The sequence below is a fragment of the Seriola lalandi genome, unplaced genomic scaffold, assembly GCF_002814215.2.
Source record: "Seriola lalandi dorsalis isolate HSWRI2012SDOR001 ecotype SW California unplaced genomic scaffold, Sedor1 jcf7180002054613, whole genome shotgun sequence".
NCBI lineage: Eukaryota > Metazoa > Chordata > Actinopteri > Carangiformes > Carangidae > Seriola > Seriola lalandi.
Genome location: NW_019525166.1, coordinates 53,007 through 80,477, shown reverse-complemented (window position 1 = coordinate 80,477; position 27,471 = coordinate 53,007). Strand labels below are relative to the sequence as shown.

At 40.5% G+C, this 27,471-nt stretch overlaps 2 protein-coding genes across 4 annotated transcripts in view; both read right to left on the bottom strand.

Annotated features, from left to right (window-relative positions):
• Positions 1 to 1,019: 1,019 nt before the first annotated feature.
• On the bottom strand, positions 1,020 to 12,002 carry scn3b (sodium channel, voltage-gated, type III, beta). 3 transcript variants are annotated; one of them, XM_023419909.2, is made up of 6 exons: positions 11,154 to 12,000; positions 9,214 to 9,386; positions 8,883 to 9,111; positions 5,829 to 5,967; positions 2,703 to 2,786; positions 1,020 to 2,054 (listed from the first exon to the last, which is right to left on the bottom strand). In XM_023419909.2, exons 1-5 carry the CDS (start codon positions 11,206 to 11,208, stop codon positions 2,723 to 2,725), a joined length of 660 nt encoding a protein of 219 aa, XP_023275677.1. In that variant the 5' UTR covers positions 11,209 to 12,000; the 3' UTR covers positions 1,020 to 2,054; positions 2,703 to 2,722. The 3 variants fall into 3 exon arrangements, with proteins under 3 accessions (XP_023275677.1, XP_087033726.1, XP_023275678.1); XM_087177600.1 differs by lacking the exon at positions 2,703 to 2,786 and having other exon boundaries at positions 1,020 to 1,079; positions 11,154 to 12,002; XM_023419910.2 differs by lacking the exon at positions 2,703 to 2,786 and having other exon boundaries at positions 11,154 to 11,996.
• A 3,767-nt stretch (positions 12,003 to 15,769) lies between these two features.
• LOC111665041 (uncharacterized) overlaps positions 15,770 to 27,471 on the bottom strand; it is a 49,359-nt gene continuing 37,657 nt past the window's right edge. The window contains exons 74-96 of the mRNA XM_087177602.1: positions 27,200 to 27,399; positions 26,881 to 27,093; positions 26,547 to 26,692; positions 25,721 to 25,848; positions 25,432 to 25,576; positions 22,961 to 23,093; positions 22,661 to 22,813; positions 22,409 to 22,535; positions 22,091 to 22,302; positions 21,812 to 21,974; positions 21,487 to 21,575; positions 20,353 to 20,513; positions 20,080 to 20,194; positions 19,424 to 19,584; positions 19,289 to 19,337; positions 19,052 to 19,198; positions 18,629 to 18,961; positions 18,374 to 18,471; positions 18,182 to 18,288; positions 18,007 to 18,086; positions 17,318 to 17,346; positions 17,097 to 17,228; positions 15,770 to 16,664 (exon numbers count right to left, since the gene is read on the bottom strand). Of these exons, the coding sequence (XP_087033728.1) occupies positions 16,149 to 16,664; positions 17,097 to 17,228; positions 17,318 to 17,346; positions 18,007 to 18,086; positions 18,182 to 18,288; positions 18,374 to 18,471; positions 18,629 to 18,961; positions 19,052 to 19,198; positions 19,289 to 19,337; positions 19,424 to 19,584; positions 20,080 to 20,194; positions 20,353 to 20,513; positions 21,487 to 21,575; positions 21,812 to 21,974; positions 22,091 to 22,302; positions 22,409 to 22,535; positions 22,661 to 22,813; positions 22,961 to 23,093; positions 25,432 to 25,576; positions 25,721 to 25,848; positions 26,547 to 26,692; positions 26,881 to 27,093; positions 27,200 to 27,399 (3,637 nt within the window). The 3' untranslated portion in view covers positions 15,770 to 16,148. The remainder of the gene's footprint in view (positions 16,665 to 17,096; positions 17,229 to 17,317; positions 17,347 to 18,006; positions 18,087 to 18,181; positions 18,289 to 18,373; positions 18,472 to 18,628; positions 18,962 to 19,051; positions 19,199 to 19,288; positions 19,338 to 19,423; positions 19,585 to 20,079; positions 20,195 to 20,352; positions 20,514 to 21,486; positions 21,576 to 21,811; positions 21,975 to 22,090; positions 22,303 to 22,408; positions 22,536 to 22,660; positions 22,814 to 22,960; positions 23,094 to 25,431; positions 25,577 to 25,720; positions 25,849 to 26,546; positions 26,693 to 26,880; positions 27,094 to 27,199; positions 27,400 to 27,471) is intronic.

The following is a 27,471-nucleotide window of genomic DNA, read 5'->3' as shown; positions in this document are numbered from 1 at the left end:
AAGGGGGGAGGGGGGGTGAAGAAGGGGGAGGGTCCAGAATTGCTCTTTCACAAAACATCTCAAAGCCATGATGCCATATTGTTGCAGAGTTTATGGGATGTGTTGCACAATCAATAACCAATTTATGTGAACTTGATGGATGGCTGGATAAAGGGTGCACTTGTTACATTACCTATTTGCCATTCAGACAGTAAACCTGACCTTGGTAGGCTTGTGGATGCATTTCTTCTGTTCCGGGATAGTCTACCCAGCAGCCTCTTCTACTCTTCTTGGCGCAAAGCATGCTGGGGGACTGGTGGCTTCTCTGTATTTTGTGCATAGCAAGTAATAAAACACTCTATCACAAACACTCACACTATTTTTTTTTATGGCTGAGCGTAAATGAATGTGTCTCAATGTGTCTATTGCATGGTAATATCTTTGCCAGGCGGCCTGCCTTGCTACAGGCATGCCTGGGTTGCTATAACAACAGCTGCTGCTATATCTGTCACTGTTGTGGGTTACGGCTAGCTAAAAGAGCAACATACATCACTTCTCTCTCTAACTGACAGTCTTTTTCACATCCTCTCCACCGGTACCCCCCTCTTGCTGTCTGTCTTTGTGTTCCACAATCTTTCAGGCCTTGCTTATCTGGACCTGCTCTGCTCCCTCTGGATAAAACTCCCTGCTTTACAGTGCTGTGTCTCAGCTCTGTGAAGACTGACAATTAAAAGTTTACATCAAGCAGAACCGGATCGAAGCTCCTTTTTGTGCGCCCCTACTCTGCAGTGTTAATGAGAACTGGAAACACCAGAGGTGCTTATTGTGGTTGATTTAGAGCTGACTCCTTTCATTTCAACACCAACACAGTCACAGATAATAAGGAGAACATAAGACAGAAGCTGCTGGGAGTCAACACTGAACTTTCCTTTCAACATCCTGGTAAAAGTCTAAAAGTGGACCGATTGTGCAATTTCAGAGGCATCTGCATAATTACACTGAAGTAAGAAGTTTTGAATGAAAACAGCTTAAACAGGGACTCTGGAATGCACTGTATTTAATAGTTCAAAAGCAGCTCACTCTCACAGGAGATGTCAGATCTGTAATAGACAAAGAACAGCGTGGTATGATTGAATCACAGAACATATATATTTCTACAATGTTATACTGTAGAAATAGGCACACATTTAGTCTCAATAGCAATGCTACTGCAGAACATCAGCAACTGTAAGGCAGTACGGCTTAACCTACTGCATGTACTTTGATGTTAGTGCTGAACATGGATTAAAGATTTACACAAAGGAGAGTATAGGAAAGACCTATAGATGAATTCATATTAGCAGAAATAGCGTGACTTGATAGGGTATCGCTAGTATGTTTTATATATTTCCATTACACTAATGCATACAGCAAAAACAGGGAGAAATGCACATCCATACAGTATAAAAGCTATGCAATCCATTTTCCTTAAAAAGACATTGAAAAGATATTGGCAAGTACAAATAAAACTGTGACCCAAAATGTCAGCATGGCCTATAAAATTGTAATAAAACAAAATTAACTACACACAGTACTACAGCGCCAGTATAACAGCCTTGACAGTGGCAGGACAGGGTCTTTACTTGTGGATCATAGGTTTATATAGATCTGTTTATATATGTTATAAATCACATAGGCACCACTAACTACAAAGGAAGTGTTTAGCAACTCAACACGTTGGCAGGTCCAATTGAAGCACGGCTTGGTACTGTATTTATCTGATAATAAGTGCAGGGCACTGACATTTTTATTCTTTAACCTGCTGTATTTGTGAAAGCACTTGATTTCAGATGCCTGACATAAAAGGAAGGAGAAAAAGAAAAAAGATGAGCGGAACAGATGGAGAAAAACAGAGCGCTTGGACATTTTTGACTGGCTCTTCACAAGACACAGTCGATACACAGGGGAGGTCAGTTGGCAGGATTCCCACGGCTGCCTGGGAGTAATGATACCTTCAGAGTGGCATAGATGAGGTTGATGAATCTATGCCTGTTTCTGTCACATGCCACTGAAGCCCCATTGTGATTGGTCAATACCTGGAAAGAGCAGGGAACATGTACCCTCTTATTGAACATGGAAAGATTTATATGCTAAATAACTAGTGTCATATGTGCAATATTAAACAATATATAAATTCCACATCATCTCTTTCACATAAACAGCTGTGCCCTTTAGGACTCTAATAACTCAGGAGCCCTGCTTCATATACACACAAATGCCATACATTTTAAATTGCTCTAATTTACTGCGTTCACTATGCAGTGCCAGAGGAGACTGTGTTTACTGACTGTTAATACTTCTCAGATTATGCCAGTTTTCACATGAGACATGAAGCTTATTTCACATAGAGTATAATTAGAAAACTTAATTTAACACTGTCTACACTGCATCAAATCCATTCTAACATTTCTTATGGCAAATGATTGATAGTGAGAGAGAGAGAGAGAGAGAGAGAGAGCGATTTTATACTGAATGGAGTGTGAGCACAAATGGAGGACTAAAAACGGCAGTAATAAAAGCCGCTTTTGAAGAGAACAAACAATAGACACATAAGGTGCTGAAGCAACAGGACTCCACTACAGAGCTGCACAGTTATGTCTAATAAAGGTACAAACAATGAGTTGAAAGAGACGGGGATGGTTTCACTGGTTGGGATCAGGTTGAGAGAATCACATGTAAAATACCGTGTCACTGACAACCGCTTTTATTCGGTAACAGGAGCGGCTGGATTGTCTTTCTGCTCAGAGGGAATGGCTAGGTAGTTTGTCCTGCAGGCAGATTGGTAGAAAAACAGAGGAGTGTCTAAGAATTGGTGGTAGGGTTTCCTCTACCTCCTCCATCACCATACACCACATTCTAGTGCTAGTTCAGGAAGACATCACACACCCTTATGCAGTATTCAACAGCAAACTTTCACAGTGTTAAAAAACTACAATACCTTCACTATATATGCACTCAATTCAGTAGAGCTGCACAGAAACTCTGTAGACGAAGCAAAAAATCTTTATAGTGAAAAGAGTTGTGTGGCTCCGTCAGCAAATTTCTCTGTTCTCTGACAGATTATCATTTTTGCTGCTGCGCTCCATTTTTTCCCCTCAGTAACACGACTAATATGATCTGAGCTACTAATGCATCACAAAATGTAACCTCAAAATGTTCTAGCTGCGGTGCATATCCATTAAGCGCAGGTAGCTAAGAAGCCGAGTAGAAAACAGCCTCTGTGAGTGGGTGCAACTTCTCACTGTGGGATGTGGTGTCAAACAGGTCAATAATGGCTGTGAGGTGGCCACAACCCATTAACTCTTTCAGCTGCAGGGACCGATGAATTTCACAGAGCTATACACATTCGATCAGTTGATTCATAGCGTAATGTGCTCTCCTGATCTGCACATGGATCAATAAACTTTACCTAAATGCTGAGGGCAAATGTGATGTGATTTTTACTTAAAAACCACATTAGTCATCAGCAGCCTCATCACTTAAATGCGCCACTAAATGTTGCATCTCACTGTACATTACACTCAGTGGTCATAGACTGAAACTAAAAAGGGCACAATAGATTTGACTTCAGTTTCAAAATTCAATTGAATGCAGGAACATCAGGAATATATGTGGCGTGTATCAGGACCGGGCAGGAAGAGGAGTACAGGGATCTGACGAAGGCCTTCAGGGAAATGGAGCGACAAGAACTGCCTCCTTCTGAACACCTCCAAGACCGAGGAGATGGTCATGGACTTTCGGAGGTGTAGGCCCACCCTTCAGCCAGTCAACATTTGAGGGAAGGACATTGAGGTGGTGCACACTTATAAAAACCTAGGTGTGCACCTGGACAGTAAACTGGACTGGTCCCAGAACATGGATGCCATGTACCGGAAGGGGCAGAACTGGCTCTTTTTTTATTCCCACTGCCATCAGGCTATACAACACCTCAGCCCAAGGATGTGGACCAATCTAACTATTATTGTTGATTTATTATTAACTGTTATTATTATTATTATTATTATTATTATTATTATTATCATCAACAATGAGCTAATGGACACAAATTTCCCCTAGGGGATAAATAAAGTATCTATCTATCTATCTATCTATCTATCTATCTATCTATCTATCTTGTGTTGCTTGCTGAGCTTTCATAATATTTTATCCACCAAACAGCTAATATTTACATATTAATGGGAATATGTGTACCAGACAATGCATGTAATATACAGTAAAATGCAATCTAGAGGAAAAGCTCTGCAAACACCACCATTGTCAATCTCATATTGTTCAGTTTTAGTTGATTCGGATGTTATTCGGGACTGCACTTAACAATTAACAATTAAACATCAATGAATTTATTGACTATTTCCTTGATTGATTGTTTTGTCTAGAAAATGCTGATAGTTTTCCAAAGCCGAAGGTGGCATTTTCAGATTGCTTGTTTTGGCTGAACAACCATGACGGACTTAAAAATATTCAGTTAACAATCACATTTACAAAGAAAAGCAGTGAATGCTCACATCTGAGCAGCTTGACTCAGCAGATGTTTGGCATATTTGATTGAAAAATGATTATTTAATTTTCAAAATAGTAGCATATTAATTTCCTATTGATGAATAAATTAAGTATTTCAGCTCTAGTGTTTATAGTGCGTGCTACCATTGTATTGCTTTGTGTACATAAATATTCAGCATTTTACTTTTGTCATTTTGTTTGGTAATGCTTTATTTTGCATGTCAGCACGATTTCACACAATTTCCTAATTATTTCCACGAGTCTCCTGAAAAGAACTTCGGTACTAATAATAAAAGTGTTTAATTCAAACACTTCCAAGTCATTAATTCCAAGAAGTTGTTGGTGTAACCTAGAGTAACCAGGCAAAATTCAACATACATAGACAATGTAGTTTCAAATAATAAATGGAGTTATTTCCAGGAATCTTTGAAGAAAAGAAATGCTCCCCTGGTAAACAACATGGTAAACAGAAACACCTTGCTATTGTACTGCAGAATATTTCAAGGTTACTGTGTTATGTTGCATTGTGTCCACCCCCTGTATAATTACTGTTCTGAGAGCACGCACACAGTGTTAGAAATGCCTTCTGCAGAGCTTGGGCTTTATGTGTCACTGCAGAACTCAGATTTGGAACCAGAATTAATTGTCTGCAAAACCACAATAACTCGATCCGCACATGTGCTGAGTGTTAATCTGTGATTGTTCTGTTTGGGACATAAATTGCCTGTTCAAAAGTTGTCAACCTGGATTGAGTGGCGCTGTCAACACTGTGACAATCCGGTGGGAGCTGACTGTACAGGTGCTCTCGGGTCTTTGTCAGCACTGACAAGGTGACGCAAAATGTCTGTTTCTGATGGAGCTGCAAATCCACCACGGATGTAAAAAGCTTGTTTAGAAAAAAGAGCAGTCAGCAGTGCTAAGAATTATTCAGGCCTGTCAGGCAGTCGAAGTGAAAAGACAGATTACTGTTGCAGAAGGGTTACAAACTGACGCAGTGGAGACTCAATTACCTCCCTGTCTGTGTGTCTGTCTGTTTGCCTGCCTCACTCTTTCTCCTCCTCTCTTCTTGATTGCCTCCCTAAATCTCTTTTGCTGACACATTTTTGAGATTTGAAATTACTATTATGCAATAACCAGAAATTCACATACACAGGTAACACTTTCAGTTATCTGGCACACACACTCTCTCTTTTGAGTCCTATTGAAGAGCAAGTTAGTAAAGATATTTATCTGGACGTGCTGAAAACAAGTTTGTTTTTCAGGAACACACATTTGTACATTTGTTAGATTTATCTCCGTGTGACACTCACGCTGTGTCCTGCGCCTGCTCATCAGACTTGGAGATCTTCCTGTAGCAGTAGACCATTTCTACCAACAGCCAGAAGGTCAAGAACACCAGCAGCACATACATCATGATCTCAGAGTAAAGCGCTGTGGGGTCATCACTGGCTGTGGAGCACAAACAGCGAGGAAAATGTATTATTCAATATGCATCCGTTTGTTTTTTTTGTTGTTGAATAGAGCAGGGGACACTTATTTATTCACATGTTCAAGAACGTATGCTAAGCTTGTTCGTGTATGTGCAACATTGCTGACCCACAATCAACTCAGTCATAATAGAGAAGCCAACATTTCTACGGCACGACAAGTCCAACTCAATATGTACAATAGTTATTACTATGCAGCTAAACTTCAAGCAAAGTCATGTTTTCTGGTGAGCATCCTGTTTGTAGATACACTTTAAAGATGATGTGCAAACTATGTTGCATACAGAACATTATGACCATACCTGTGGTACAATGATAGTAGAGCCTAGGGAGTTAAAGGTGCCCTGTGGAGTTTCCTTGTCAACAATCAAAAGTTATGTTTATATTCAGTGTTTCTAACCAGAATGCATTGTATTTATCTTCAGATCTAACGAAAACGCCAGATGCATTTTCTTCCTCATAAAACATTTGCAGAGACAACTTCTAAAAATATTTTCTTTACATCCATCTTTGGTTGTGAGCAGCCTTGTTCTTCACTGCCTTTGTTGCTGCATTTGTACGTTTGTTGGTGTGCCAACAGCAGTCGGTGACCCATTCATAACAACATTGCTTCATAGTGCTACTAGTGGTTAAAAAACTCCACAAGGTACCTTTAAATATGAAATAAGATGGATATGCAAAGTCACAGTGGTTCTCAGAGCATGACAGATTTTAAACTCATTACATATTGTAGGTCATATTTTGATTTTATGTACAACAGCACAAGCTTTTTTCAAGTTTGTCTTAAATCAATACTAGTCAATGCCCATTGAAAGTGAGTTTCTTACTTTAAACCTTCTTTCTGTTCATACTTTTCATTTAAAGATCATTTCCCAAAACGTTTCCCAAATAAGTGATGGAGAACAAAAAACAGTCCTCCCTCTGTACAAAAATATATCCCAAACTGATCAGAAGTTTGAGTTCATCACATTAATTGCTTATCATCCAACCTTTCTAGTATAGAAGTCCCTCTTTGTGTTTCCAGAGACGTGTTTCCTTGCTGAGCTATAGAGGAAGACTAGTAACAGAAACAGGGAATCTCACACAAAGAATGGATGTATTTTTGCGCAGACAGAGGAGTGTGGATTTTCTGGAAATGCATTGGGAAGGGACCTCTTAGTGAGCAGTATGAACAGGAGAAATGATAACAGCTGTTTGAAAACAGACTTGTGAAAATTTGAACCGTCCGTTGCTATCTGTCATTCCAGGATCATTATGAGCCACTGTGAACCACCGTGCGAGTGAGTGTGTACCAAATTCCAGAGAGCCTGCTGACCAGACAGTTGACAGCTTTCACTGATTTGATTCGGCAGCCTCTGCAAATAGAGCCTGTTAGTGTAATATAATCCCCTAGATGGGAAAGCACAGATACGTTTGTTGTGAGCAAATCTATTCCGCTAGTATGGACATCATTACCGTAACATGATTCCCTAGCTATAATGTAAAGTACACTGGCTCTAGGCTTTGTGAAATTTGATACAACTGTTGTATGACATGTGTAGTAGAGGCTTTCAGGTATGTTTAAAAAAAAAAAAATCATAGAGTAGTATATTTTATAAAATTGCACTTTGGAGGATAAACACATCCAAACTGGCACTTCTCTTTTTCCAAATACAAGCCAAACCTTGTGATATAACAAGCCTGTCTTTATATGCCTCTGACAGTGAACTACATACCACGTGCAAGCAGATATAAATAATGTTAAGTTAAAGAAATGTTGTTCCAAATATACATGTTGTGTTGTATATTCGATCAAGTTGGAAAATGATACATTCAGCAAGCCAAGCATTCAGGAAGCAGAATACATTACCCCTTATAAGAGATAGCAAAGTGGTTGGTTTGAATTAACCCCTTCACTGACAACAGAAGAAAGCTTTGATGGACAATAAAGGCAGACAAAACAAAACACACAATTATTCCTCTTCATTACAGTCACAAAAAAAAAAAGGGGGAAAGAAGGAAAGTGATGTTGTTAGTGGCAGACTGCCGTCACACTTTGTGAAAACAGCAAGTTGGAAATATATAATAAAATGCAAAACCCACTTAAAGCGCTCGGATAAACACTTAATGCAACATCAAAGGAAGGGCATGTACGGCACGAAGAGAACACTGGGGACACAGAAGTCAACACAGAGCACAGACCAGTGTTTCTACCGGGGATTTGGGATGCTAAATTAACACATCTGTGCTGAACCTCTCCAGCATTCTGTGTGCAGCTGTATCATCGTCATCACCATATTCAATACTATAACTGGGCCACTCTGTGTTAAACTGGGCAGTGCTGCAGTGGAATGATCACTCTGATAGCTGTTACAGTCATACAGATGATTAATTATATTGATCAGTTCTGCTGATATTGTAAAGAGGATTGTACAGACTAATGCTGTGTAAATACTTTACAGTTCAACCACTCCTGTTGAGACACTACTGGCTTTAAAAGAGTTCATATTTATATTAAGGGCAAATATGAATTATTGATGTGCTCTGGGGCTGTAGAAACATTTCTTCCATTTTTAATTTTTACAGTGTTTAAATGAAATGACTTTGTTATGTAATGGATTATGTCAATTGCCAAAACAGCTTTCAAAAGTTGGCTTTAGTGTCAGATTTGAGTTATGGACCTCTTGGGACTGGTGTCTATTTTTGGTAACTTCACAGAGGCATGCCACTGCCTTTGCAGCAAACAAGTCTGAGGCCTGAATAACCTTGTGTGTGGCTCTGGGAGATCCCTGCTAAACTGATTTATATCATCACAGTGACTGAGGATTACTGATATGGAAACCAAGAATTTGGCCAAACCGGAACAGGGTGGAATAACATGGAAATAATCAGCCGCACCTTTCTCGTTCACCTTCAGCGTGATGTTCTTCTCGATGTTGACAGAGTGAGTGAAGAAGTTAAAGTCAAACTCGCGTTGCACGTGGCAAACATAGAAGCCACTGTCGTTATAGGTGATGTTAAGGATTTCAATGGAGATATCTTGCAAGTCCTTGCTCCCTTTCCACTTCAGACGGCCCTTAAATGGTCCATCCAATATCACTTTTTCGTCATTTTCATACTTCAACATCTAGGAAAAGCAAGCAAGCATGCATAAATTATATTCACAGTATATGCTAGTATGAACACGCATATATGTTATATCATATACAATAATGTCAGAACAACCTACATGAGTTGGTGGGATTTTTGTATCATTTTTTATCATGTAGTACCAATCCACACGTGTCTTTGCTTTGACCTCCTCTCTCTTCATACAGGAGATGCAGGTCAACGTCATGGGTCTCCCCAGGACTGCCTCTGTCCCAGATGGGAGATCGACACATACCGGCTGGCTCAGGTGGACTGGAGGAGCATGGAAATGTTACACACATTTAGTTCAGTAGCTAACCCGATGAAAGCTGAGCCAAAATGTTCAAGTTCAAAGTCCACATTCACTCCAGAAATGAGTTTTGCTTATTGTTCCCTCACTTGGATGTTTGACCTTCACTGTGCTAAATGAGGTATGTGCAGAACTAGAAGGCTCTTTTCACATCAATCTGCTGAAGTTCATCTGGGCTTTCCCTTCAGTCTCAGTTGAAGATGGGTAAGTATTTAAAGTAGCTATTTGTAAGTTTCTTCTGTCGCCTAACATGTTCTCTTGTTGGGAGTGGGTAGTGGCAACTGTCACTTGACAAGAGCTTCAGCCATCGCTGTGTTTACACGACAGGCTGGGGCTAGCTGGTTAGTGTGCTAACTTCAGTAGAAGACATGAAGGAGACAAGAATTAACATGGTGTTGCTTTCCACCTCTTGAGACAGCTCTGGGCAAGTAAAGGAATGAAGTTTGATGCTGAACTCGCAATGTTTCTTCTAGACTGGTAAGCAAACAGCTCTTAATGTTAACGTTGACTATGTAGCAATAGCAAAACTTACAAATATCTCCTTTGATGATTTGTGACATCATAACTAGTTTGGAAGTCAATCATGGTCAAGTATGTAACTCACACAAGTGTGATGTGGTAACTTAAAAAAAATTGCTTTTTTCTTTTCTTTTTAGTTATTGAGAGGGCTCTTCAATACTCGTCATCAGGAGCATTTCAGTGTGAGATTCAAATTCTACGCAACCATTACATCCTTTTTGGTGTGTAACCCTCAACCCACAGGGACACTGACACCATTTTCAGTCTTTAGTCAATGGCTGTGAGAATGCGACACTACTGTGACAGACACAGTCTTTACATGTAGTAATAAACTGGCCCAGTCTTTTTTGCTGAGGTCATCGGCTCTTGCACTCTGTGCACTGTATACAACGTTGAGCCAGACGCAAAACACATTAAAAAGACAAATTCAATTATACAGCTGTGTGAGCACTGGAGTCACAATACTGATAGCTAATCCAAGATCATCCAGGCCAGTAAGCACTAATGATGGCCTCTGCCCATTAGTATCAGCTGGCAGAGGGAGGAATAAATGGAGAGGGTTAGTGTTTGATGGAAGAACTGTGGGTAGTGTAGGAGGAGGACAGCAAAGTATTGTGGGCAAGCAGGAAGAAGGGGAGTAACTGATTGAGATGTACTGTAAATGCATTGAGAAGGCGGGGGGGGGGGGGGGGGGGGGTACACACAAAGATTGATTTCTTTTAAAGTGAAGTGGGGCAGTAATCTCCATGAGCTCACCACACACATGGATGTCTTTGTGTGACTGTTGCCAGTGCTCTTATATAACCCAAAGTCCCCCTGGGCAGACAGTGACAACATTGATTCCATCTCATCTTTGTTTTTTTTTTTTACTGAGGGCTCATACAAACACATGAAAAGAGGGCAGAGAAAGAGGGAGATAGAGAGTCAAGGAGGAAACTACAGAAAGGAAAGAAAAAGGGAAAAACCATAACCCTGGTGTCCTCTGTTTTTTTAATGGATTTCACTTAAATGCTGACACCCCTGAGAGGTGTTGCACTCTGCAGAGGTTACTGGGACTGCTCTGAATCTGGGCTTTGAGTTCACAGCCAGTTGGATTCACAATCCATTAAGGAGGCCCATGATTAACTCATCTGTACCTATATATGTAGCACAGGAATAAGACATGCTGGCATAAACAAACTATCTTTAACATCTTGCACAGTTATACTTACCGAGAAAACTTAAAAGTACCAAAGTGTGCAGGTGAACTCTGGTTTGAGTTACCATATTAAGCTTTTTTTTCCTGCAGCTTCTGGTGGACAGTGTCCCTGTAACTGCTGCTTTTTTGGAGAAGCCCTAAAGTCGTCACAGGAGTCCAGGAGTGAGATAACAGGAGTAGTTGAAATGACTTCAGAACCACGGACAGCGCCTCTCCTCGGCAGATGAGCGCGCAGGTAACTTCCCTCCTGACGAGTGAAAATCCCAAATCTAACTGTCTGCTCAAAGATTTCAAACTAAAGGTATAAAGGAGTTGTAGAATCGACGCTGTGAAATGTTTACGTGCTCAGCTGATGTCTTCCACCAACCCCTGCCTCGCACTACATCATCTATCTACAAAGAACTAACTTCATTAGTCACTCCAGTCGGTGAGATAAACAAGTCCGTGATGTGTGACAGCTACTGTGGGTGATGCAACAGCTCCTTCGCCCACAAATGCTTGTCATTCAGTCCAGATGCATCCAGAAACACGGAAGAACGATGGGAGTGGGGTTAAAAAAAGAAAAAAAAAGAAAAAGCGAGGGAACCTGTGGATTCTCAAAAGCCGATTTGGTCACTTACTGCTGCGAGATCTGGAGCCTTGTTCACACACAAAGAGCAAAAACAATGATAACACCCTCCCGTTTCACCCCTCAAAGAATAAAAGTATTGATTGTCTGAAGTCCATTTCCTCCATTAAGGATGACTGATGACATTTCCCAACCGCGGTTCCCTGTCTTTGTTTTTCAGCAGTCACTTAGCGCTGGCAGAAGCAGAGGCTTTGATACGCATGCGTGGGTCACTCCCCTCCAACACTACAATGTGCACGACCATATTACTGTCATTTGGGTAGGCCTGACCAACTCATCATGCCAGTCTGTTTGCGTATGCTTTTCTTCTGACTGCAAGGCTGATAGGCTAAACAAACAAAACATAACATGTCCTCACCTCACATGCACATATATAAACCTAATGCAAATCAGTTTTATTAAAGCTTATTGTATTAAAGAATAACGAGGCAAAACTGTCTTTGTCACGTGTTACATAACCTAGTTCAGCAGCTGCTAGCAGAGCTCTTCCTCTTGACAGTTCATTTGTTACACATCAGTACTTTGTGTTGTTCCTACTTCCAAAGTCTTGCTGCAGTGTCCTCTCAGTCCAAAAACAAACATAGGCTCAGTGCTGAGAGGATAGAGTGGTTCAGCTGAAGTCTTTCAGTCAACAGTAGGAACAGGAACAGAAGCATGCAGGTTTAGAAAAAGTGTACATAATGTACATAATACTAATGCATATATACATAAATGCAGACATATAAGCATACAATAGTGCTACACAAGCAAGGATTCATAGCCTGAAGCTGTATTTTTTAAAGTCATTTAGATGACATACACATCTTTACTGCAGCAATGAAGATGATAAAATACTGTGAAGGACACAGTACACTAATCTAATGATCTTCCATTTCTCTGGAGTTTAGCGTTAAAGGGGCCTGACCTTTTCTGTGATATTCTGTCTATATTTGGGCACAAACTCTTCCATGCTGCATGACTGCTCCAGTAACAACTGTTAACCCTTTTTTCTTTCCTTTCATTCCTGTTTCTTTAATCATTCAAACAGTAAATGCTAAATACGAAGGGTAAAGAAGTATTTCAATTCAGTTAAAATGATTCAGTTTCAGCCGGGAAAAAACTGAAACCTCATCCCTGTCTATCACACCAACACAAGCTGCGTCAAAGAGGACTGAAGTGCCTGCTAAACAGTGTAATTATATTAGATTTTTTTTTCTCTCTCACTGAAAAGGGCAATGATTTCACTCTTTTGTGGAGGATGTGAAAGATGTGATGAGGACTGAATCCACAGGGTATGTTTTGCTTTTTTTCCCCTGCTTTCTCTGTTTTATAGACCTGCAGTGCGTCCCATATGAATATTAATAGACTTACATTGACAAGTCTACAATGTGCTTTCTTGTGGGAAAACTATTACCTGCTCTAATCTCTGTGTGTTGCCTTCTGTATGAAAATGGTTGGGAAAATGCTGTGCCTCTTCACGAACAAAACATTTTAACATATTACTAATTATGTGCTGAAATATTTCAGTTTAATCTGTTTGATTTGTAGAAAATATAAATCCTTGAATGATTTTCATAACATTATGAGTATAAAATCATTATCGCTAATGTTTCAATCAGTATTATCATAATTATATATAGAGATTCTAAACAAGAGAGATACTGTTTCTATGTTTCGGTCTGCATGTCACAAACTAAATAGTTTCATTCATCCTAAAAGTTTTTTTCTCATTTCCAAATGTTTCGGAGTAATCAGAATTACTATGGTGTTTGATGTTATGTGAACCCTGAAAGGAAAAATAGACTAAGATGAACCTGTGATACAACATCCTCAGGCCGTAAAGAGCCACAATAATCTGTGTCATGACATCACAACATCTGATCTTGCAGCTGTTGTATCTGGAGCAATAAGAGGATTACTCCTGAGGGAATCAAGGGTTTGATAATTTCACCATTATTATTTTCTTTTAAATTTACATGACCACAAGGATTTAAAAAAAACTGTCAACATCAAATGAGTATGGCTTTAGGATACACTGCGTTAGAGCTGTAAAATGCTGAAAACTGAGTGTATCAACAGGTGTGTGCAGTAGTGTTTAGAGTTACTGATGCATTTTAATGTAGAAAAAAGCAAAGGGACAGCTAAGTGCACTCTTGTGTTGCTGTCAGCATCAGCAGAAGGCTGGCACTCTGAGAAGCAGACTAAATATGGCAGGCTTGGTTGAACCACATCCTGGAGATAAGGAAACCATAGCAACAGTAATGCAGTGCCATGGTGACTACAGGAGGTCTGCTTAGCGACAGCCCGCAGACTCTGGAAGACAACAGCAAGCCTCAAGCGCAGCTCTCTATTTTCACAGGTAGTCAGTGTGTTTGAAATGCTTTGGTTTTTGTAGAAAATAAGTCAAAGAAAGGAGGCGAACAAATGATGTCTTTTCACACTTCAAGTGTTGCTCTGCGTTCTAAGGTCCAAGGGCTTCCACCACAGGATGCATACATGTAATGAATACAGCACATTTTTAATATATGAGGGTAAATTCAACCAAAAGACTGTGTCAAGTCTAAAACAGAGCATGCGGACAATTATCTATGGTGAATTTGAGTCAAAATGCAGCTTAACCCAGGCCTGTATGTTAGGAAATGAGTAAATGAAATGACTGACTGTATAAATAAGTGAGTTAGAGAGATCATGTATTTGTTCATGTATGTTAATGTGTGTGTGTGCACGCGTGTGTGTGTGTGTGCAGGGGCCCTTGAGGATGTACAGCAGAGAGTAGATTTCTAGGGATTTGGAAGGATTTCAAGATTATAACATGATTACAGCAGACAGCCATGGATGAAACATGCTGGAAATTGAGATGTAAAGCTCATGTGCGGCTTGCTCGTAAAACCACTTAATGCTACCATTTGGACAGTGTAAGCAGGATTTTACTCTACCATCTATATTAACTCTTGATCCATCTGTAGGTTGATTGTATCTATACGTCCTGCACACATCTGTCCCGATGTACTTTGAAATTTACCGTGGAATAACAAAACATATAAATTACCCACGCAAAACATAACAAGAAATGTGCCACAGTTCAGAAATATATTCTACACAAGCCATATATATATATATATATATATATATATATATATATATATATATATATACACACACACACACATATGCATACACACTCTCACACAAACATCACATAAACAGTCCTCCTAAAAATAACCCATGTGTCGATGTAAACAACTAGAGCAAGCATAATGTTGTACAACTGCAAATCACTACACAAACATTCACACACATGTGCCTTCACAGCAGCTCAGTATGAAGTTATACGTTGCCATGTTCCACTCTGAGGGCAAACACACACACAAAGGCCAGATCAGTGGCATATCACAGCTAATCTAATTGATAAGGCATATAATCTCAGGAAGCCACTGAACCACTCCCCTCATATGCACGCACGCACGCACGCACACACACACATACACACACACACACACACACACACACACACACACACACAGAGCTACAGGGCAATGCCAGATTCAGCCCAGGAGACTTGGCACAGACCTCTAAGCTAACACTGATAGTAAGTGAAGACTTGTTCCATCTGACCTTCTGATTTGGCTCACAGCCCCCTGTAGGAATACTCACTTTCTATTATAAGAACCAGAACCCTGTGCGTCAGATAAACCATCGAACCAGAAGGCAGCAGTTGTGCAGCGTAGACTTCTCATCTGGAGCAGATCCAACAGTCTTTCAAGTTTTGTAGCTACTTTTAGTTTCACTTGGTTACGCTGTTGGTTGTAGAGAAATCTCACTAAATGAAAAGGCTTAGAGAAGAAAGGTTAGAGGGCCTGCACATCTGCCTGACAGAGAAAAGGGGGAGAGAATTATTGTAGTTTAATATTAAATATTCATGAAGACATGGGTCATCACCTCTACAAGAGGCGGAGGTTGTAGTGAGCAAGAAGCAACACAGAGGCACAAGTGTCACCTTGTGTTCATTCAGCTGAGGTTTATTGTCTTAATTAGAATATGGTAATGAACAGAGCCTGTCTTTGAGGCCGGTGTTAACTCCTGACTGAGAAACTATTTGGACAACATGACAGAATGTGTCACGCCTCCGCTTGTTGCCAGAAATTATTTCTGTCCAGGATCACAGATAAGAACACAGCTGAATAGTTCTAAAGCTGGTGCGAATCAAAACAGAGGTCACTCGGATCATTCCCTAACAAAAAAGGCAGAATATTATAGTATACACAGATAAACTCGCTATTCTAGGCCAAACATGAAAGAGCACAAAAAGGCAGCAGACTGAGGAATAATGAAAGAACCAAATAAACAACACCTTTTCTAGCATTTTTCCATATACAGATGCTGTTTCTAATTAGTAGTCAGCTACATGTCATCGATATCCGTATGTCCACTTGTATTTTCTATCGTGATCTGACTGTTCAGCTCTTGTTTTCCTGGGACATTAAGCTGCAGCCGACCATGGCTCTCTAGTATCTGGCAGTCCAGTAATGTTTCAGGGTTGTTGCACTGGACAGAGCCACTCCTCTGCTGATCAGAAATATGACTCTCTAGTTTATAGTTCCCAAGAACTCTGTTCTCTACGGTTTGTTGGCTGTGACTTTGGCTGGCTGGAATACTGTCCTGCCGCTGGCCGTGAGGAGGACTGCAGCCATCTACGCCAGGATAATACTCCCTCTGCTCCTGCTGAGTGGTGCTGCTGTCTGTCTGCGCACGGCCTCTTGTCCTGTGTTTTGACTCGCTGTCGTGCTGCTGGCACTGTGTGAGCTGGCCTAATGTGATTTGGAGCTCATTGAGGCGCTGTGATACATAGCGCCTCTTCAGCTCCAGTAGGATTGTTCCATTACGACTCAGGCTTGGCATGCTTGTTGGTGTTGCCCTCTGCAAAAGGTTAGATCACAGAGTGTGTACTGTTGATGATTCGTGGTAAAAGACAAATTAATTCATGTGCATAATCTCAAGCAATGATGCAAACATGCAGATGCAGGCACACATCATATTCATGCATCCTGATTCCCACATTTTTGTCTTAAGGCAAGGCTGAATGGGAACAAATTAATATCTAGCTTGAAGAGCAGAGATTTGAATGAATTATCACCAATCAACTAAATGTATTAGTGTAATATATCATTTTTATGTATGAAATGCTATGCTGACGAGTCATAAGAAAGTCAAACAAAATCTCAGCATGTTGTAATTTGTAGGACATAAAATACAAAAAGGTCATTTCCACACCTGTTATGTTACCATGCAGATTCATTTTTAGGATTATATGCAATCATATACATAACATGTAATATTCCAGCCAATTACCGCAGAATGGTTTCCAGCACTGCTCTCTCGCTCCTTTTGCCATGTGCTCATTTGAGCTCTCTTTTGTAGCTGCACGCTAAGCTGCAGGAAGGACTCGTTCAAGCAGTCGATCTTCTCCTCTATACAGGATCTCTGGAACAGAGGAAATGTTGACATTACGTGAGGACAGTGACGATTAAATGAAGCTAGTTTATGAGCTGTAACAGGGGGGTATACAGTACCTGCATCGGCGTCCCTTTTGGTGGTAAACCTGTAGAAATTAAACTAGACGTTTAAGTCTTCAGAATGAAAAAAATGATTTCGAGTAAATGTTTTAATGGAATCTATATTGATAGAAAAATGACCAACTGAAACATATAATAATAATGACATTGTGTATCTACCAGAAGCACAACCTATTGGCTTCATAATAGCTTCCGTGCTGATTGGAGTGCCCTCATTAAAGTAATGATCCGTGTGTACTGGGATATTGGACCATTATTATTAGGAACAAGAAGCTCTTTAGGTGACGAAGCAGGTGAATATCAACATTTTCTCTCCAGCATCCCCCCCATAATGGTTTAATGTGACTGGGAAGAAACTGACAAACAGATTCAATCATTAGTTTGTATGGGTGTATTGTTGTTGGACCTTTGTGGGTTTCACAAAATAGCTTGTCAATGCCATTATGGATCAATAGCTCCGATCAATAGCTCTGCAATTGAAAATTGTGCTCAGAAAGCATTAAACCCTTCTCCACATAATGGTACAAGACTTCTAGTAAGACTATGATCATCGATCAAGGGTCAACAGTTTACGCTCCTTAGACCAGGTTGTGACTCTTTGTATATTGACGATGAATGCCATGTGTTTTTACAACGTCGTTGTAAAAATCGTGGCAGATCGTAGCAGAAATGAATAATTTTCTTACCTGTGTCTGTGCCCTCAGCTGGACTCTGTTTGAGGTTAGAGATAAGCTGCTCTAACTTGAAATATTTGTATTTCTTCAGTCTAAATTGGAGGATAGGCAGAAAAATGATTTAAAAGCATGACTTTGCTTAAAGGGTATACTATACTCTGCTGTGTGGTTCATCTTTCTCACCAACCTGCTAGCCAATAGGTGCTCAGTGAAATGCGCTTCAGTGGGAACTCTGATGTTGAGAAATTCTTTAGCTAATGCACCATGCTGCCTCTCTGAAGCATTGAGTTCTGACTGTTAAAAAAAGGCATAAAAAGTTATCAGCCCCCACTCGTGCAGTATGAGGAGGATGTGTGAGGCTTATATAGCTCGTACTCACCTCTGCTGTGCTCCATTTGAAAGAGAAGTTGAACAGCTGAAGGCTTAGAGCTGAAATGGCCTCATGGAGAGCTTGCATAAAGCTCTGGGGTTTGGATCCTGGATAAAAAATATATTGTTTCCAAAGAAGATTACATACTTTGTGTTTTCAAATATGACTGCCAGGGCTATTATACTGTACTACACATCACTGTTGCAAAACCAGGACACAAGAAAGGCTTTTCAGGACTCACTCTTATGACCACTTTTCGATTACCTGATGCTATGTGGGCCATGGACTGCAGGATGATGGCGATAAAATGTCCCACGTGTTGAAGCTTTGCCTCTGACAGATAAAGGATTTGATTGGTTGCATCAAAATAAAAGTCCCCTGAGCAATGTGCCAGCATAACCTCATTAGAGGAGGATGAAGAAACGGGAATTGACTTGGCCACTAGCAGAAGCACAGAGGGGAACAGGGGGCAGTTTTCAAGCAACTGCATCACCTGGCAACCAAACAGGAAAACAGCAGAGTGTTGAGGTGAGAGGTTGTCCAGTGCAGTTGGGATGAGTTGCCCATCATGGTTCTCCTGGACAGAATGCTCTGTAGCTGCTGAAACATGATAGATGCTGTATTTTAGGCTTGATATTTACCATTTGGTATTATGTTCAGTTTCTCTTTTCCATCATATGCCTGTACCATTGTGGAGATGCTGACTAGGCGCAACTGTGGTGAGGCTCTGTAAAGACTGCTGGATCTCCTGTAGGGTCTTGAATAGAGGAGACATGCTGACCATCTTGGAAAGGTCATGGTCACTTAGACAAAGGGCTGTACTCTGGAGATGGACTAAGGAAGACAGAATCATCTCAGTGGTGTGACATGACATCCTGATGCTTCGGTAAATGAGCCAAACCTTTGTATAAATTTGTTCCATACCTGGCTCATGGGGAAGAGCGTCTGCTTTGGTCATATTCATTGATGAAAACTGTGGATAAAATGTGGAAGAAATAATAATACTCCACTTAATGATTCCAAGATATGCTACAAATAGAGCAAATGCCACCACTGTACCTGTGTATAACACATGTTGGTGGGCCTGGCATCATGAGGACCAGTATGACAGTATGGGAGACCAGTCAAATCTTGGTTTTGCCAAGTTTCTCCAGTCAGCCTGCATAAGAGAGCTTCCACAGACCTGAGAACATTTTGCAGTAATGCTACAGAAGCCTCAGCTGGGGTGATGGGAATGTTCAGTCCCATGCATGAAACAAATTACAGAGAGAAAAAACATTAAATAAAGGATGTGACATAACTTTCATCCTCTCTAAGCACAACAGGTGGGTAGATATGAGTCTTTAGGCAATTAAATACAAGAGTCTGAGGTAGATTTTCTGTGTTAGCCAACAATTGGGCGTAAATTGTGACAATACTGTTAAAGGAATAGTGTGACATTTAGTCAAATATACTTATTTGCTTTCTTGCTGAGAGTTGATACCTCTCTCATGTCAGTATGTTCAATATAAAGCTACGGCTTCAAATTTATGGTACAAATAATGAAATGATCTTCTCATCCAATGGTCAACAAGAAAGTGAGCACGTATACTTCCCAAAAAGACAAACTATTCCTTTAATTACCTTTGTTTTATGATCAGACATTAGTTTCTCTAATCAAATCGCTCATCATCATCATCATCATCATCATCATCATCATCATCATCCAGCTTTACCTTGTGTATCTCTCTCTCTTGCATTGTTGTAGGATGGTTTATCCCTCATTGCATTATGGACTAGCAGCTCTTTAAGAAGACTCAGTTTTTTATGATCCATATTCTCGAAGACATCCTAAAAAAAAACCCCCAAAAAACCCTCCCGCAATTTTACATTGTTTTCTTATGGTTTGAGAAGACCACAACTTTTATATATTTCATATCCACTTGTCAATTGTTTCTTTGAAAGAATTAATTTTGCATTTTTTCACCATACTATACTATTAAACTCACCTTCAGGGTTTCGGTGTGTTGACAAATGTTTCTGTAGAATTCCTGGGTGTCTTTGCGGTGTCGAGCCAGTTGTGAGGCTATGTGGAGGTTCTGATCCTCTAGTTTGTCATACAGAGTTTTCACATTGAACTCCTCCAAATCACAGCGCCCTGACCCAATTCCTTAATGGGAGCAGAAAATGTCAAATATGTAAATTAGAAATGAGCTGAAATAATGGGGGATGGGGGGTCCCATCACCCTAAAGAACTGAGAAGATACTCTCATGATAAATGATGGCACCTTGAAAGCCTCCTAAACTGAGCTCCATAACTCTCTAGCTTTTATAGACTGCCAAAGATGGAGCATGCAATGGATGATAAGTACTTGAATTAAAACTGCACAGGCTAACTCGAAAGCTGGAGATAACAACACAAGTCATTAGAGTGTGATATCGGCTATTATTTTCTTTATCATCAATCAAATGGCGAATAGGCTGTTAACTGCTACCTGGTCATGCGTGATGGCTTCCATTATGATTAGACCAATGGACATTTAAATACCTTATCAAGCTGCATGAATAATGCAATAAGCAACTAAGTGAGAAACATTAAAGCCAACTCTACCTTATGGTCATTTCAAACATTATCACACACCAGTGAGGTCCAATATTGAAAACCAGTCAGATGGAAAAGTGGTGCAGAAGTGTTTTTTTAGTGAAACTTTTCTGGGGACATTTTCAATGATTGGTTTATTATTAGAATATTAAAGTGGTGCAGTAAGTAAAAAGACTGATGGTCTTATTGAATTTAACCAAAACATTTGTTTAAAATTCAACAATCCATGTACTGTATATTTCATAATATAAGCTCTATGCATGGCACTATTAGACTGTTGGCTGTTCAGTTGATCTATCACATTGGTCCAGCTTTACAACTACTGGATTACCATGAAACTACTTGCTACTTTTCATGTGGCACCATTGGCACTAAAATGTATTTTTTACCTGGTAGTTAGTAAATGTTTGCATGCTAACACACTATAGTAGTGTCTCATAACAGCCAGGAACCTCTTGTGTTTTAAAAAGGTAAATAATTGTAGCCAGTTGAATCCCATTGTGAGCAAGCTAAATCACATTGTAATAAATAGTAACTTTACCTCCCTTTGAGACAGCAGGTTCCTCAGCCTCTGCTCCTTCTCCTACACCCCTACTGCCTAGGACACCACCTATGCTTGGGGTAGCTATGCTGAAAGAAAAACACAAGCCACTCCATGGTTTTATTTGTTTTTTTTTCACATATTTATATTTTCGGATTGTGGTTCTATAGTTTAGAATGAGACTGAGCGGAGGCTGCCATGCCGCTTTTAGCTTTAAACATGTCATAAAGGGGACATTGTACTGCATGGGCCACCAGGACACACAAAAATCAACATCCTGAGACATGGATGAAACAATATTCTCCCTGCTGTCACGCCAACAGACCTGTCTCCATTGCAAACACACCCCACTGGACAGAAGGGCTCCCCGAGGCTGCGCCACTTTGGCTTCATCCTCCACTGGGAGATCAGCTTTGTTTTGCTGGGTCGCAGAACCAGCACTGTGGTGGTCAGGACTACAACTACAACCAGCAGCAGACTCAGGATCCCTGTACACAATCAGCATCTTGTCATGACAAAATATCAAGCGCTTATCCATCAAAGTCATACTCCAATATGACCAAATGATGAGTAGACATCAGTCACGCACAGCAGGGATACACACCTGCAATCACTCCCCAGTCAGGCAGAAGGTTGAGTCTGTGCTGCTTGACAATCCCATATCTCACCAGCTGTGCCGGGGTCATGGGCTGGAACACAGATGCCCTGGAATCACATTCTGTCCCCTCCTCACTGACCACCACCACCATACTCCACTCTGGGACAGCACTGTCCACAAATACATACTTCCCTGTTTCTGAAAACACGTGGGCAAACCTGAGTAAGGAAGAGGAATTTTTGGTAAAGAGGGGACATGGTCACAAAATGTGATTTAAAATAAGCAACACTTGAGGCTCAGCCTGCAGTATGGACTCAACTCTACCTCGTGGAGTTGAAGTTTGTCTGCTTCATGAGTATCTGCAGATGTCGAAAGGCTCCAAAGTCCCAGCTGGGGTTACTATTAAACAGGTGGTCCTTTTGATACACTGGGAAGTGACTCAAATGGCGGTCTTAGGTGTATAAATAAAATTAGATTACATACATTAGTTAATTAGACAGATAGAATTACAACATTCAAAAAAAAAAAAAAAAAAACCTCATGGTTAATCATGGGTGAAGTGAAAGAAAGCTGTACCAGTGTGGTTGATGGTGAGATGGAAAATGAGCATGTCACCAGAGGCAAGACAGGCAATGGGGTTGGGGATCCGAGGAAGAACAGCCAGGTCACCATCATCATCTTCTGTGTCTCTCTTCTTTCTGGCTCTTGTATTTAGGAGTTGTGTTGGTTCTGAGCAGAGTTAAATCAGTCTCAATTTATCAAAATTCTGCTTTTTTCCTGTAAAATTATACTAAATACGAGAATCAAAAAGATAAATCAGTGATATACGAGTAATACAAAGAAAATCAATCAAAATAACAACTTAAGTGTATTCACCTGACAGAAACTGACTGATAAGCCCGCTCTGTGTGGGAATCCAACCAAACACTCCTTCAGAGTCAAACTGGACCAGATGGATATTCCCAAAATTTTTTGCATGGATATCTGGTCCTAAAATATCCATGACAGTCTGGAAGTAAACATAAACAAGCTTGATGAGAACTGTGAAGGAAGCAGGTCTTTTAGTCTCTTTGTAGCATTAGGTCATGTGACTTTACACAGGCCACACTGACATGTCATTTACTTTACACAATAGTTCAATGTCTATCTCTAGCACAGCTGTTTAGACACATCTGCTCATTCCCTCAGCAGTAACCATAGCAACCAGAGAGAGGCCCCAGAGGTAAGACAGGTCTGGTGGAGGAGGTAAACAGCCAAGATAAACAGCTTTAATATCACCTTAAAGTCTCACATATACAACGCAAGTTGTTTGAAATGCAGGGTAATGTTTTGGTGTTTGTACCCAATAGAATCTTCACACATATATGTAGGTGATGTGATCTGATGAATACAAATCTAATTTGGACCTATAGTCTATTGCCATGTGAGTCTATTTTTGTTCAAATACACCCTGCCATGGACAACTGGGTGGCATTAAACTAGTTAACTTGTTAACATTTGTTTTGCTCATTACTTTTCTCCTTGATGCATCAATCTTCAATAAGTGCTTCTGCGCAAGACATCTGGCGATCTCCCAAAAGCGTCTACCTTCAGCTCACAAGATTTCCATCACAGATTGGTGGCGTGAGCAGGATCCCAGGAGAACGAGACGTAAAGTTTTCTTTGTTTTTTCTTGCCATGTCTGTGCTTGACAGGATCATAAATAAACTATATATGTTTTCTGCAAATTGGCTGTGAACATCTAAGGCTGAAAGGAAAAAAAGTCGGTGTTCAGTTACTGGGGAGTGTCGAACCCCAGGATGAATTTCTCTGGGTGTGTTGCTCGGGTTGTAGGTGCCGTACAAACCTCCCAGTGTAAATTCTTTCAAAATGTATACATTTGAAGTAAGAAAAAAAGAAAAAAGAGAGGGAAGTCTAGTGAGCTGGAGTGTGAATGGACTCATTGTAGCTTTAATCTCATGCAGATTATATACAATTTAAATGTGTTCAGTTAAATGTTTATGTCAGTGGTCGGTCAATAAATCTGACAGAAAAGAGAACACCAGCGAAAGCATGGTTGTTTAGGGGGCAATGGGTTGCGCCTGATGTAGATAAGACCCACAGTGAACATCTTCCCACCCTTGGGAAGATGTTCTGAGGTGGCTGAAAATGCTTATTTCAGTGTAATCAAGACTGGTGGTGAGTCTATGTCCGTTGGGAAGGGGAGGTTCTGTTGTGCCTTTGATAGCCTCAGAAGCTAAGGCGCAGATTGGTAGAGAGTTCACTCCAGGCGAAAAACTTTGAGTTTTTATCTTATCATCTCAAATTGCTACCACTGATACAGTAATAAAACAGAATAACAGAGAATGGAGATCTTTTGATGCTGCTGCAGTGTTTATTGATGTATATGTTTTTATGTTTAATGCTTTAATGTTAATGTGGCAAATATGGGTAATAATCAGTGAACTGCAGGGGTTAAAAGTAAATCAGTGAAAGTTGCCAAAAGATCATCTTTCTAATAGAACTGACAGGGAATCTTTTTGTATGATGGCACTGCACTAAAATTTGTGGCTGACATAGTTAATGTTTGGGATTTTGAAGAAGTTTGAGAATCAATAACTGTGGCATACTGTGTTTCTAAATAGATGATTTAAATTGTGTTTTCCATGGCTCAAACATGTAGTTTCTGGTAAAATAATGGCTGAATTTTAAACATAAAACTATTTAAACTAAAAGGTAAATGTCCTGTATTAGTGAAAACGACTAACTAGGAACCTTAATCCTGACAATATATGTGGTTGTTAAAATGATATTTCACGAACAAACAAGTTAAAAAAAAAAATTAGGGCTGCTAAATATCTTTAAACAGGACTAAACCCATGCGCACACACAAAATATGCACATTCATAGATGACGAAACTAGCGGAAAATGATGAGACCAAGCAGCGGAGTTGCTGAACTTCTAAATACTTTTTTCTTGCATGGAGAGAGAAGTTCATTATTTATCACTTTCCTTTGGGGGTAATGCAAAGATATCACAAAATCTGCAGCTGCAACATTTTCCAGGTGTCCTGCTTAAATTCAGACTGGCCTCAGACCCTGATAAATGCTACACCCAGCTTTCCACCAACTATTCAATTTAGCTAAACCCTACCATCTGACAAGTCTCTGGGTTGCACCAGTACAATACTAATGTTGTATTTACGCTTTATCTTATCGGGTGGTAGCAGCCTCCGAAAATCCCTCCTCTCATTTATACATAGACTTAATGGGATTGATCAGTAAGTATAGGGTAAATAAAAAATGCGTGTGCTTGCAAGATGTGGCTGACCATCAGTCTGTCAAAAGCCCTGTTGCCTCTCCCTCACCCTTGCCCAGACCATGCTGTTTCTTTCTTTCAGGCTGAGCAGCAGGTGTCCATCTGGCGAGAGCTGAGCAGAGAGCTGAGGCAGTCGGGAAAGGCAAGAAGTATTACAGAGCTCCTCAGCAGACACATATCGCTCGCACCGGCAGCTGGGGGCGTCAGGATCAGGCAGATGAGACAAAAGACAGAAAGAACATTAGACTATTTACCACTTAGAAATCATCGTTCATTTCTTCACTACATTTAGTTTTAGTAGAAGGTTTAGAAGTAAATGAAAAATAAAAGAGATTCACATTCCCATCTCCACATCCAGAGTTCCTCCATGTGGTCCACAGGTGATATTACAGCAGTGGAGCGAGGGTGACACACACTCTCTGGATGCTGCAAGACGCACCTGCCCTGCGGCACACCGTCTGCTCACCTGAAACACACACACACACACACACACACACACACACACATCTAAAAAGGGCTTGAAACGCACAGACTTTCATTCATGACTGACTACAGTACAAAAGTATTTCCCCATCTCACAGTGTTATATTGATTTCTGTAATCACAACGTAAAATCATAGCAAACGTGTCAAATCAATGCAGTGTTTTTCATATTTTCAGAATTTAGCTGTAGTGGTTGACCCTGAGATGTGTGGGGCTTGTTCCTATGCTTCTGGAAAAGTGAGGTTGATGCAAAACATCTTTCTATTCCCAATTTGACTTTGAGGTCAATTCATTTTCTTTTTTTTTTTTTATATATATTTTTTTTTTAATTTTTTTTTTTTATGCCTTTATACGATAGCACACAGTAGAGAGACAGGAAATGGGGAGGCAGAGAGAGGGGGAATGACAGCAAGGACTGTAGCCTCTACACATGGGGCGACTGCTTAGACCACTACGCCACACATTCATTTTCTATTCTATACGGTTGCACAAGAACACATCTGTCTGGCAAACAATCCATCCACACCTTCGACTGCCTTTCAAGGAAAACTTCTGAACGGAAAAAAATACAAATTCAAACATAAAAATGGACTAATTTGGGATGGGAGTCAGTCTGGATGAACTGTTATGTAATATGGGAAACACTGAGGAAATTTTGATGAAAAGATTGCTGCTACTGACCTCAGGCTGACAGTCCAATTCACTGTCAGACGCAGAGCTTTTGAAATCCAGCTCATTGTAGAAGATAAAACCAGTTCTACACAAACATGAGCCATCCGACTGCTGGAAGGCACGGTTCCTACCCTTACAGGTGCAAGAAGAGGAACCTGAAGAAGCAGGTGTGACACAACAAGCCACTGAGATCAACAGAGAAACACTCCTCACAGGTGAAGAAAAAAAAACAATGTGGAGCCCACCTGATAAAAAAAAAAACTCAGTTCTAAATATTTTAATTGATTAAAGAATCAGTTTTAATATGACCTGAACTATCTACAAACATCTGATGAGGTCTAACCGGCTGGTGAGGTAGAGGAGCTGCCACAGGGAAAGCAGGCCTTCTGGGCAGGCAGGTGGTTAAAGGTGCCAGCTGGACATGGGTGGCAGTCACCCATTTTCTCAGCATGGGTGAGATTACCAAAGGAACCAGGGGGGCAGGGTATCGGTTGGTTGGATGCCATGGGACAGACATAACCAAAAAGGCAAGGGTTACTCTTGTAGTTGTCAGTACCTGTTGAATTCAAATAAATTCACACTTTATTTGGAGTTAAGCAATGAAATAAATCTTGAACAAATGAACTGAGATGTGAAGTGATTTGTGGTGGTGAGGAAAGTACCTGGGGGACAAAAGTATCCTGGTGGACATGGAAGGCACTGTGGTATGTGGGAGAGATAGGGACGATAGGTGCCTCCATCACACACACTACAGCAGCTGTTTTTGGATCCCCTGAGCCCGCTGCTGCTGACAGGCATGGAACCGCCTTCGCAGGACTTCATGGCAGAGCTGTTGGCTGGGCAGTAGTAGGGAAATGGACAGCTGTGGAGCATGGTAACAGGGTTATTTATAAAGCTTTAACCCACACCCTGTAGAACCCGTCCAAACATTAAG

Excerpts from the sequence above, each read along its gene's own strand:
- scn3b (XM_023419909.2), bottom strand. The coding sequence starts at position 11,208 with ATGGTAACTCAAACCAGAGTTCACCTGCACACTTTGGTACTTTTAAGT. Across the intron at positions 9,387-11,153 it reads GGTACTTTTAAGTTTTCTCG|TCCACCTGAGCCAGCCGGTA; the intron begins GTAAGTATAACT and ends ATGCTCCTCCAG. Across the intron at positions 2,787-5,828 it reads GAGCAGGCGCAGGACACAGC|GACAAACTACCTAGCCATTC; the intron begins GTGAGTGTCACA and ends ATCTGCCTGCAG.